Source organism: Danio rerio, chromosome 14 (assembly GCF_049306965.1).
Source record: "Danio rerio strain Tuebingen ecotype United States chromosome 14, GRCz12tu, whole genome shotgun sequence".
NCBI lineage: Eukaryota > Metazoa > Chordata > Actinopteri > Cypriniformes > Danionidae > Danio > Danio rerio.
Window position 1 is genome coordinate 32,828,571 of NC_133189.1, and position 13,147 is coordinate 32,841,717.

Sequence of the window (13,147 nt, forward strand, 5' to 3'; positions counted from 1 at the left end):
GTGCGCACACAAGTAAAGAGTTGATCTTATTACAGGACAGCGGCGATTACCCACTCACCATGACAGGGCCACAGTGGAAGAAGTTCAAGTCTAGTTTCTGTGAGTTTATTGGCGTGTTGGTGCGGCAGTGTCAGTACAGCATCATCTATGATGAGTACATGATGGACACGGTCATCTCATTGCTCACCGGACTTTCTGATTCGCAAGTCCGAGCCTTTAGACACACCAGCACACTGGCAGGTCAGTGTCTCTGCTCTTATGTTTATATATATATATATATATATATATATATGTGTGAACTTTTTGTTTTGCTTGATTTGAATATATGCGTCACAATGCTATGTTTTGATTTGATTTTTCCCTATAGCTATGAAGCTGATGACAGCTCTCGTGAATGTAGCGCTGAACCTCAGCATCAACATGGACAACACTCAGCGGCAGTATGAAGCAGAGAGAAACAAGATGATTGGCAAGAGGGCCAACGACAGACTAGAGCTCCTGCTTCAGAAACGAAAGGAGGTGAGTTTCCTTTAAAGCTCCCATGAAATTTAAATAAAGTGTTTTAGACGTTAGTGACAGTATTGTTAGTTCATAGGATATCTATAAGCTAGTGTCCACCAAAACAGGAACACAATTTGCATTTAGTAGATATAAAACAATAAGAAGCATGGTAAAGCTTGTAGCTTGTCACTTCCGCCTAAATGGATCAATGTGTTTTTTATACACGTCACCTCAGTTTCTCATCAAACCATGACCAATTAACTGCTCTCAAGTATCTGATATGTCCCGCCTCTTCAAGATGTTATACATTTGATGTGCTTGTGCTCAACCACTCTCACTGGCAGAGCTGTGATAAAACAAACGCTCTCTGCTATCGTTAGGACTCTGATGTTTTTTTCCCAAATTCACTTTTATACTTCTAAACTCTCCTTCGTTCGATTTTAAAAATAAAATTCAGTAGTCAAAAACCATTTCCTAATAATAAAAATCATGATTCCTAATTAAAGTTAACAACTTTTTATTAAGCAATTATCTAAATGTTAGTTTTAGGAACCTTAGAAAATATTTTAGGTTTTTCTCAGTTGAAACTAAAAACTAAAATGAAACCAAGTCATTATTTAGATGTGCTGTCCTGAATATGCTGTCTTCTCACATAATAAAATGAAATACTCATGAATTGATGATCAAATCAGCTCTGGACACAAAGTTCATGTGTTTATATGAACTGACATGCAGATCTCATATTTACACAATCTCTTACAGTTTTATTATTCACAGACGATTATTCATATTGTTGTTTGATTTTGTACACCACTAGATTAGATTTTTCATCCAAATCTGCAACATTCTGTTATATTTAACATTATACAGCTAATTCCACTTTTCACATTATTTTTCATGAACTGATGCTGCTCAGAGTTGTCTTTTAGTAACTGTAAAAGCTGAAAGTAAAAGGGGCAGAGTGAATAAACGATTCCTTCTGAGGAACTGAGGATACATTACACTCTTCCCTATGGAGACACACTTCCCTTTGCGTGAAGCTGCCAGGTCACTGCAGTGTTTGTTGCTTTACTTCCAAGCACCTACGCCTCTGTTGGCAAATGGCCACGAAGCACACCACCAACCAACACTCAGCACGTTTCATCCATTCTCATTCCCTCTACTTTAAAGCTGAGTAAATATGGATGAAGTAATTAAAAATGGATTCTGCCCTAATGAGAACTCTGTGTTATTGTGAACTGTCGGGTCAAGCGCTCTGTCAGCACCCGTGGGGTTTGAGCTCGCCTGAATGGCAGTGTGTATGAAAGCTGTGTTTAGCTGGCACTGTAAATTAACTGGGTTATGTAATAACAGACCCTGCTGTTATGCCATCTGTGAGTGTGTGTTTGTGAGTGTGACGTTTTATTGATGTCTTGATAGTATTGAGTTAAACCACGTGGACACACACAAATGACTTGGGTTGGGATGTTGTTAAAGGGATGCTTTTGGTCTGTTGATAATTTATATGCAGCAGATGCAGAACTAAATATTTGCAGGTCAGTAGAGCAATACAGTTAGAAACCATTGTATAGAAACAGTCAGTGCTCTTTTTTTTAAATATTTTTTTCACTGTCTTTGGCAAAAGACAGAGGCTTTTTTTATTAAATTAAAGTGGAGAAAATTATAGGAATTGAGAAAATTAAGGAATTAGAAAATTTTGGATTTCATATGAGCTTCAGATTCACTGAATAGGTTGATCGCAAGCCTGCTTGCGAGCCAACTTGTGTATGTGAAGTATTCTGATCAATCTGAGTGCATTGTTAGAATTGCCTGTGCTTTTCTGCTTTTGTTACTCCGTAAACACTCTTTCTGCAGTTATGAATAACAATGGCAGAGATCAGTTTAGATTTTCAATTTGATTAGCCGTACAAAACCCATTAAATTAATAGTTAAAAAGCTGAAATTTCTGTTATTTCCTTAACCTCCACCAAACCTCTTTGAGTTTCTCTATTCTGTTGAGGACAAAAGAAGATAATTTGAAGAAAGCTGAAAACCTGTATCTACTGGCTTCCATTGTTTTTATTTCTCCTACTATGGAAGTTGATGGTTACAGGTTTTCAGCTATGTTTTTTAAATAAAAGAAACGGCAGACAGAAGATACTGATCAAGTTTTGGAACCACTTGGGGATGAGTAAATAGTGAGTAAATTTGAGTAAACTCACTATAAGGGGACTTTGTCGTCATTAAAAATATATATAATTATTAATTTACTTTCCTTTTAATTAAAATGAAGTTTCTGAATTCCAAAATTATGATAGCCACATTAATAAATAAAGCAAGCGTGTCTTGGCAAACTCAGGACTATGAAAAGATAGAGATGGAGACATCAGAGGTATTCAACAAGATAGAAAATCAAGACGATGAATTAAATGCAGGGTGTCTGTGGGTTCTTAATGTCTTAAATTTCAAAAACTAAATTTTAGGCCTAAAAAAGTTTTATAGGTCTTAATCATTTTAAACGGGTCTTAATTTTCCTTTGTTCATGTAAAGCTACCGTATCGATTCAACATATATCCAATCACCAACAACACATCTTTAATAAAATTTTTAACAAAACTCTATTTATAATTAATACTGTAACAGTTTGTTGTGCATACATTTAATTTGTTTTAAGTATTTATTTTTAAAGTATTAAATTTGACTTGAAACCTGCAGAAACCCTACAAAAAGTCTTATATTCACTGAAATCATTACCTGTGGGTCTTAATGTTAAACAGCTTTTAATTTTCCAATGTTTATGTAAAGCTACCCAATCAATTCAAAACACGTCCAATCACCAACAACATAATTTGATCATTTTTTGCAAAAATATTCAGAGCTAATATTATCACTGTAGTCTAATGTGCAAGCATTTAGTTTTTAGAGTTTCTTTTAAGTTATGTTAAACAAAAATTTGTGTATACAACTAAGGTCTGCTTGTTTTGATGCATCATTTAAAATAAATGGCCAAAAAAATTACTAATTAGATTTTTTTTCCTGGCCATTAAAAAAATCCTTAGCGTTTAGCCCTATGTAAGTCTGAAATTTCATTCTTCGCAGTCTTTAAAAAGTCTAAAAAAGTTTTTATTTGTATTTATTTGCATACTTTTGACTAGTATTCCTGTTGATTACTGTCATGCCCTTCTTGCAGCAGGGATTTTAATGAACTTTTTTTTTCCCCCAATACAGTTACAAGAAAATCAGGATGAAATTGAAAACATGATGAACGCCATTTTCAAAGGAGTCTTTGTTCACCGATATCGGTATGCCACTCATAAATGTAGATTTTTCTCCCAGCACTTCAATCAGCACTCAAGTGATTGCTCAATAATACTCAGATGTGGTCCTGTGGGTGACTGTGGGTAACTGCTTCTGTTATTCCTCCTCAGTGATGCAATAGCAGAGATCCGGGCGATCTGCATCGAAGAGATCGGCGTGTGGATGAAGATGTACAGCGACGCTTTTCTTAACGACAGCTATCTGAAGTATGTGGGCTGGACTATGCATGACAAGGTGAGAATGCTTTTTCTCCTTTTTTTTAAAAACCCTAAATATAGTGTCAGATGGAGTTAGTCACGACACATTGCTGGAGTTGGAACGGAACTGTAACTCTCTTCATCTTTCTCTCTCAGCAAGGTGAGGTGCGTCTGAAGTGTCTCACGGCTCTGCAGGGTCTGTACCATAACCGCGAGCTCAATGCCAAGCTGGAGCTCTTCACCAGCCGCTTCAAGGTGAGACAACCATCTGGGAAAGCTACTCTTCCAAAATAAAGCAGAAATTAGTCATCAAAAATAGTTCTCTGTGGAACTGAGAATTTATTGAAGTAAATCTGGTGGATTAAAATAAGCTGCTTTGCTTTTTCCACTGTCGATCGGTTGAACGGTAAAGTGATGTTTTTTTTTTTTTTTTGGTCTCTAACAGGACCGTATTGTATCTATGACGTTGGACAAGGAGTATGATGTTGCAGTGCAAGCAATAAAACTGCTCACGCTGGTGTTACAGTACGTAAAAACAGATCTTAAATACACTTCCTACTGTGTTGCACATTATTGCTTATTAATTTACTTATTATTTTTACGAATTTATTTTACTTGTATTTTGGTTTTTGAATTGAACAAAATGAGTTTAAATAAAAGTTGTTATCCAATGCATTAAGTCTTTAATTAAACATTTTCGTGAAGATGTAATACTTTATTTGAGAGAATGCTGCAAATAAATAATGCACTTTTGAACTTTGTTTGTCACAAAATCCTGAAAGAGAGTAATAATAGTCATGCTTTCCATACATTGTGAAATATTAAGTAGCACAACATTGTTAAGATGTACTTTTGAGCACTAAGGTAGCATATTAAACTGGAGTAATGGCTGCTTAATATTAAGTTATGAATGAATGAATGGATGGACGAATGAATGAATGAATGAATGAATATAGTTTACTGCACAAATGTTTAATAAGACTAGATCTTTAGGCCAGGAAGACTAAGGAATCACTCAAAATTACCTAAATGATCAAATAATATATTGTAGGAAGCATTGTATATACAATTTCAGTATAGCAAGATGCTCATATTGTGTTGTTTTGGATTACAGTAGCAGTGATGAAGTTCTGACTGCAGAAGACTGTGAGAGTGTGTACCACCTAGTGTATTCAGCCCACCGGCCTGTCGCTGTAGCAGCAGGAGAGTTCCTCTTTAAGAAGTGAGTTTCGTCTTATCGGCTTTTCTGTTACTGTTAACTCATTTTCTACTTAATCTAGACTAAGCGGAGACTTGTATACGAGTACATTTGGTGGATGGACCATATCAGATTCACTCAGCAATGGCTTAACTTGTTGATTTTTGTTTTTGCAGACTGTTCAGTCATCGAGACCCTGAAGATGACAGCATGCCTAAGAGACGAGGCAGACAGAGTGTGAACGCCAACCTCATCAAAACCACTGTCTTTTTCTTCCTGGAGAGTGAGGTGAGCTGATATCAGCAACATTAAGAAAGCAAATGATGGTAAATCCAATCAGTGCTGTCTGAATGGCAAAAATATACAATAGCTAATAAATGATGTATTTGCAAACAGGTTTCCTAACACCTCAAAATATTGTGTAATATAAAGGTTCTTTTTTTCTTCATTTCTACTTCATTTAAGTTAAATGCAATGCAATGCTGAAGCTTTCTTTATTAAAAGTCTAAAATCCTGTTTGTACTAAGCTTGTTTTCTTAGACGTTGTTTTTCTAAAAGGTCTTGAATGTCTTAACTTGGAGATTTATTTATTTTTAGCATTATTAAAAGGTTTTCATTTGTTGTGATTTGAAAATCAGGGTTATTCCACTAAATGCTAAATTCATAACTCTTCTCAAGTCAAAACATTGGTGTTGTTTTTTCTGTCAATAAATAAGAGCATTTTATGCTAGCAAAATGCTCTGAATGAACACATTGGGTGCCACTTTATATTAGGATAGGCAAGTTTATTTATATAGCACATTTCATAAACAATGATAATTCACTGTTCTTTACATAAACAAGAATAAAAGAGAAAATAAAAATGATTAATGAAAAAAATATTAAAAACAGGTTTAAAATGCGTTAAAATTGATTTTAAAATAATGAAAAAGAACATAGACACAATAGTGCGATTTTGTCTGACGTAACACAGTAATCATTCATTAAAGGCACAGCTAAACTGATGCGTTTTAGGTCTAGATTTGACTGTACCTAATGTTGGAGCACATCTTATCAAATATGGAAGCTGATTCTTACAGCAGGGGATGTAGTAGCTGAAGGCCGATTCACCCTGCTTTACCTCTTGGAACTTCTCATTTATTTGATCCTAATGTTATGAGTGATCTGTTAGGTTTGTATTCAGTGAGCATTTCGGTAATGTATTGAGGTCCTAGGCCATTCAGTGAATTATAGACAAGTAGAAATACTTTAAAATCTTTTCTTAATGTAACTGGGAGCCATTGTTAAGACCTGAGAAAAGGTGTGATGTGCTTGGACTTTTTGGTTTTGGTCAGAATCCTGGCCACAGCGTTCTGGATGAGCTGCAACTGTCTGTCTTTTTGGGAAGGCCAATGAAGAGTCTATTTCGCTAATCCACTCTGCTGGTGATAAAAGCATGAATAAGCTACTCCTCACTGGGAACATAGTATTTAATTCTTGCAATATTAGGTGGCCTTAACTACTATGTGCTTACAGTGTACTTACTGTGTTCATAATGTATTGCAGAACACTTCTGATGCTCTTGAGGTAGGATACGGGTAGGGTTAAGGACAGGTTTGGTGGTATGGGTTGGTTTAAGAGACGGTCAACAGTGTAGTTACAGAAAGTAACAACAGATGCGATTACATGCAGGCATTTAATCAATCATAAGTACAATGTAAAACATATGTATTCACAATAAGTACATTGTAACAAATTAATAATTTGAGTGTAAGTACATATTAGTTAGGGTAACTAAGGCTAATATAAAGTTGGACCCGACAGGGGGCTTAAATGCCACCAGTAATTTAACTAAAATTTTCACCTATTTGTTATAAATTCACAAAAACTAAAAATTGAATGTGTCTCCATTGTTTCAGCTAGCTATAAAATGTCCCTCTATTATCTGATATGTTTTAACATGTTATATTTTGGTCCTTAGCTTCACGAGCATGCGGCCTATCTAGTGGACAGCATGTGGGACTGTGCAGCAGAGCTCCTGAAGGACTGGGAATGCATGATCAGCTTGTTGCTGGATGAGCCACTGCCTGGAGAGGAAGGTCTGACCCTGTGACCCATCACCAGATCATACAGCATTGACTTTGACTTGCTCCAAAGGGAGCGAGAGATTAATTACCTCTGCATGTGTCTTTCAGCTCTGACGGACAGACAGGAGACGGCTCTGATCGAGATCTTGCTGTGCACCATCCGTCAGGCTGCAGAGTGCCATCCTCCTGTGGGCAGAGGCACGGGCAAAAGGGTAAGACTCAATGCCACACGTATCGACCAGCCCTTGATAACGGATCCCTGCTTTCACGTGTTACCTGTTACACGCTGTTCTCAATTCTCACTTGATCTCGTTTTAGGTTCTGACAGCGAAGGAGAAGAAGACTCAGCTTGACGACCGGACGAGAATGACGGAGCTCTTTGCTATAGCACTGCCAGCTTTACTTGCAAAGGTTAAAAGTCCTTTAAAAGTCAAAACTAAAACGAAGTTGGTGTGTACTGATAGGGGTGTCAAAATTAATTGTTTCTTTGGTGCACCGCGATGCAGACGCGGACAATTCGGTATCGGTTCAGTAATAATCATAACCGGTTATTATGTACTGATGTCATTTATCTCTTATGCGCTCTGTCGCGAGGGAGGTGAGCGCGAATATTTTCAACACTCAGCCAACGCAGGGCCGGCCCGTGGCATAGGCACCATAGGCAAATGCTAAGGGTGCTGTATATCCAGGAGGGCGCCAGAAATGAGCGCGGTTCAGTTGGTTTTGTTTTCAATATTCTTGACACACATTCAGTTACAGACGGCAATAACTCAAAAACCTCTTACCCTAAAAAGATCTAAAGTGTGTTTCCTACAAAAAGACAAAGCTGGTTATGTTTCACAGCTGTCTTATTTTTTTCGCTCCACACTACGAGCACTGCTCTGTTTGAGCCCTCGCAATATGTGTTTAGCCGGGATAGCTCGCGCTGAGAGGAGCTCTTAGCAAGGGACCGTCGGAAAAGTTCTTCTTTTTTTCGTTTTTCTGCTCCGCTCTTCGCGAGCTCTCCCTGTTGCGAGGGCTTAAGTGTGTGTGTGTGTGTGTGTGTGTGTGTGTGTGTGTGTGTGTGTGTGTGTGTGTGTGTGTGTGTGTGTTTGTTTCTTTGGTGCTGTCTATGTTTGTGTTTAATTGAGAGACAGTGTGGTGCTGTGTCTCTGTGTGTTTACAGACAGCTTGTTATAGCCTCTCCTCTAAAATATAACACTGTATATGGAAAGCATCGTCAATGCACCGTGATGCACCGAAATATCGAATTGAACCGAATCGAAGGCATGATAATCGTAACCGAACCGTGAGACCAGTATAGGTTCACACCTCTATTTACTGAGCATTGAACGTGAAAGAATAAAACCGCTTAAATTGGTTCACATCAATTCTAATATAATTTATTCCTCGTTTACTGGTTAAACTTTGGAACACAAAAGAAGATCCTTTGAAAAATGCTGGTTGCTAATGTTTTTTATTACGATCTGTGTCTTTTTTCAGTTGCTGCATCCTTCGAATTATGCAAACTTCACAGGTCCGTCACTAATAAGCCTTTAATAAGCAGTAATAAAATTTGTAATGACTTTTTTTTTTTCTTATAATAAGCGATCTGAAGGCAGAACAAAGTTTACAAAAGCTAGAAATATATTTCCTTTGATCCATACATGTGCACACAAAAATGTAAACTGTCTAAAAACCACTTTTTTAGTAAAACATGTCATAGTCTTTTTTTTTTTTTTTTTTTTTTTTTTTTTTTACATATCCAAGTAAAATAAATCTAATTCATACATTTAATTCAAAGTTTCCTTTTAAAAACGTCCTGCTTTTATCAGCGTGCAATGAATCTTGGGATGTCCACCGGTTGTATCCTTCATTACCTAGAAAACGAAGACCGCATTTTGAGGCTGCATTTGAATGTTTTTGAAATGAGACAGCCTTCGTCACGCCTTCGAATGCATCCTTCAGACTCGGAGGATGCAGCCTCTGAAATGAGACACAGCTATAGAATCGGTTAGATCCCAGCAAGCAGTATCTTGTCAAAATGTCTTATTTTGTGTTCAACAGAAGAAAGAAATTCATAAAGGTTTAAAATGCTACAAGAGAATAAAGTGAGATAATTTTCATGTTTGGGTGAACTATCCCTTTAAATAAGTCCTGATATCAGAACAAGTCATTTGTTTCCTTTTAATAATTTGTTTATGCTAGATGCTGATTTGGACATTTAAAACATGTGCACAAATTCTTTTAGCAAAAAAGAATTTTTTTTTTTTAACATCATTTTTTTCTTCATGCAGTACTCTGTGGATGCAGAGAAAGTGACAAATCTGCTGCAACTGCCTCAGTTTTTTGATCTGGAGATCTACACCACAGGGCGTTTAGAAAAGGTTTGAGCAAACAACAAATACACTGAATGATTTTTCTCATTGGACATATTGTATAGAACGTTAATAAAAGCCTTCTTCTCTGTTGACTTGCAGCATCTAGATTCATTGTTAAGACAAATCAGAGAGATTGTGGAGAAGCACACGGACACAGACGTACTTGAAGCTTGCTCCAAAACCTACCACTCCTTGTGCAACGAGGAGTTCACCATCTTTAACCGGGTGGATATCGCTCGCAGCCAGCTCTTGGATGAGCAAGTGGACAAGTTCAACAAACTTTTGGAGGACTTTCTGCAGGAGGTCAGGACAGCGTTTGTTCTATTATTATACCAGAGCAAAATTTGAGAGAATATTTAAGTTTTTCTATTACAAAAGGGAATGTCTTTTTTAATTTTGAGGTTTCCATCTTCAACTGATTGAAGTTTATTTGGTCTACATTTTAAATGAATGTTTGTTAGCAGTCATTCTCTAAAGCTCTAAATAATATTTTTGCTGAATATTTGTTTGTGGTAAAATTCTGCTGTAGAAAACTACAAAATGACGGTAGATTTCATAAACAGTTATGCTCAAGTTTACATACCCCTTGAAGAATTTGTTAATGGAAAGGATTTTAACAGAATCAGAGAGATCAAACAAAATGCACATTATTTTTTATTTAGTACAGTTCTGAGTAAGATATTTTACATAAAAGATGTTTTTATATAGTTCATTAGACACAAAACTAGCTGTTTTTATTAAAAGAACCCCCAGCAAAAGTTTACACACTCCTTTCAATACTTTGTTTGGTTTCATGGAGGATTTTTCTAAAGAACGCCAGTCAGTTTAATTGTTCAGAACAATCAAGTGACTTCCATCACAGAGCAGATTAAGCACTCGTAGATCATCAGGAACCCACACACAATTTTGAAAACCAAGAATATATCAACTTTAGCAGGAGGTTATTTAATAATTACTGCTAGATTTTTGTCTACTGTACAAAATACAGTGCTTGCAAATAGAATACTTGCCTACTGTACTAAATAAAAAAATATAGTGCATTTTGTGTCTCTCAATTATCCACAACTTCAAGGGGTAGGTAAACTTTTGAGCACAACTGTATTATAGGTGTATTATAGGCCACAAGGTGGTATTTTAGAAGTTCTAGATTTTAGCAGGCTACTAGAAGAAATGAAGCGCTTTTCTTGTGTTCTGATTGAACCACTATCCCAGTGTGTTGTGATTGGGCAAACACCTCAACCACGTGTCAAAATGCAATGCCCCAAGTTTCAAATTCCAAGGCATCTAAAACTTGTACACTCAAACTTTTGGTAACGCAAAATGTTTAGTGTCTCCACAATTGCTGGTATTTTTAAAATGTGGTGTGGACATTTGACATTTGGTTAGATAATTAATGTCTGCATTCAAATTAGGTCATTTAGACCAGTGTTTTTTTGTGTTATAAATAATTAATCCCATTTTGGTGTAGACTTTCAGTTTGCTTGTGTATTTTTTCAAGCAAAACACGTGCAATACACTGAGCAAAAACCTCTTTAAAATGGAGACATGAAACAAAAGTTGATTTCAAGACTACTAGTAGTGAACACCTCTAAGAAATTAACCTAATCAGATGCACGTGATGACCCTAATGCTTTTAAATGTTCAGGACTTTCTCTTTAATATAGTTTCAATGATCAGTATAGTTAATATCAGTCCAAACTATTCTCCTGTGAATGCTGTCAGTGTTTCTCAGAAAGGAGTTTCTTTTCTTCAAAGGGTGAAGATCCAGATGAAGATGATGCTTATCAAGTTCTGTCCACACTGAAGAGGATCTCAGCTTTTTATAAGTAAGACTTACCTGTTTCACCTTCTTGAGCATTCTATAATGTTTTATCTAGGGATGCTCCGATCGATCAGCCGGAGATCGATATCGTGCGATAATCACATTTCACGATTCGATCGGTACTCTCTGATCTGGTCGATGTCATGAACCCATTGCAAGTGTTTGTTTATGAGCTTACAACTTCGGTTATACAGCCACAGTGCTACAGCACATGAGCAATGTTTTTTCAATATTAATAGTCAATAGTAATTTTTCTGTTTTATCTATTATTTTTTTGTAAAGCTGTTTCTGACCATTTCATGTATGAAACATCATTAATTTATTCTCTTAAGGCGAGATCTCATACATAGAGAGAAAATGTTCTTGTGTAATAGAAAAGTTATATAAGGCTTGAAGCATCAGAATCAGGACTTGATATTGGCTGATCACAATGACAAGGAGTCGGTACTCCATATCGGCCAGTAAAAATCATGGTCAGGGCATCCCTAGTTATTTTTAACAAACTGTCTTTATAAGCAAAGAATGCCTTACTTTTCTAACATTGGTTCCACACTATGTTATAGCGCCCATGACTTATCCAAATGGGACCTCTTCACCAGCAACTACAAGTTACTGAACACTGGTATTGAAAATGGAGACATGCCCGAGCAGGTATTCATTTTACTACAGATTTTAGTGTATGTCTTGTCAATACTGACTGGTCTTTAATAGTGTTTGAAATGTGTTTTAGTTTTACCAGAAGGTTTTGCTGTTTTAGTTTTTGCTCTGAGTGTTTTAAGTAATAAATATAAAGCAAAGTTATTGTTTAATTTTTTTTCACTTGTTTAAATAATATTGTCAAAATTTGTAGATAAAAAGCTATGAATATGAAAAATAAACTTTTGTGTTTTGTGGCTTAAACCGTTTTCACATAATTTTAAGAGAGTTATTAATGTGCAATATATTTCGCAATGAGAACTTGATTGCAGTAAGAACAGTGTGATTTAATGTTTTGGATTTAAATTAATTCATTTTACTCGGGTGACATTTTAGAGGTGTTAACAACTTTGAGTAGAAGCAACATGTTAAATTGAACAAAATTTTCACTTCTGCCTCATGATTGTTGGTTAACAGTACTTTCTCTCTGGACTTTTCAGATTGTTGTTCACGCGCTGCAGTGTACACATTACGTCATCCTGTGGAGCTTAGCAAAGGTCTCCGAGGGCTGCTATAAAAAGGTAGCTCCCATTCATAGGATTTGTATTCGTTCTTTCTTCCCACTTATTTACTGTTTGTTGGATGTCAACAATGCGTTCTGTCTCTGTAGGAGGACATGTTGACACTGAGGAAGCAGATGAGGGCGTTTTGTCTAATGTGCCAGCGTTACCTAACCAGCGTCAACACAGCCGTCAAAGAGCAGGTTCGTAGCAAAGGTCACAACAGCTGATTATCCCACATCAGTCTGATGAATCGAACAAATGTGGCAAAATTCAGAGGCACACTTAAATGTATTTAATAATGAGAATTTGGGGCGATCTTAAACCTGATTTACTTTTGTATAGAGTGATTGCTCTACTCTAGTGGATACCTTGCAAATAGCCGATACCATTGTGAACATTTAAACCTCTACTTTGTCTGTGCTGCTCTGGCAATAACACTTACAAAAATTTTAGATGGCAGTGAAGGTTCTATATTCCACTGTGTTGAATTTCTTTGGAAATGTGTGT

At 36.4% G+C, this 13,147-nt stretch overlaps 1 protein-coding gene across 2 annotated transcripts in view; it reads left to right on the top strand.

The window, feature by feature from the left end:
* The window catches only part of stag2b (STAG2 cohesin complex component b), a 38,163-nt gene that overhangs the window by 10,941 nt on the left and 14,075 nt on the right, over positions 1–13,147 (top strand). For both annotated transcript variants that reach the window (XM_021472790.3, XM_021472791.3), the window contains exons 7-23: positions 36–240; positions 368–519; positions 3,709–3,782; positions 3,909–4,032; positions 4,152–4,250; positions 4,441–4,520; positions 5,110–5,217; positions 5,370–5,481; positions 7,154–7,271; positions 7,368–7,471; positions 7,578–7,670; positions 9,536–9,625; positions 9,719–9,922; positions 11,375–11,445; positions 12,005–12,092; positions 12,578–12,658; positions 12,748–12,840. In XM_021472790.3, coding sequence (XP_021328465.1) covers positions 36–240; positions 368–519; positions 3,709–3,782; positions 3,909–4,032; positions 4,152–4,250; positions 4,441–4,520; positions 5,110–5,217; positions 5,370–5,481; positions 7,154–7,271; positions 7,368–7,471; positions 7,578–7,670; positions 9,536–9,625; positions 9,719–9,922; positions 11,375–11,445; positions 12,005–12,092; positions 12,578–12,658; positions 12,748–12,840 — 1,896 coding nt within the window. The remainder of the gene's footprint in view (positions 1–35; positions 241–367; positions 520–3,708; positions 3,783–3,908; positions 4,033–4,151; positions 4,251–4,440; positions 4,521–5,109; positions 5,218–5,369; positions 5,482–7,153; positions 7,272–7,367; positions 7,472–7,577; positions 7,671–9,535; positions 9,626–9,718; positions 9,923–11,374; positions 11,446–12,004; positions 12,093–12,577; positions 12,659–12,747; positions 12,841–13,147) is intronic.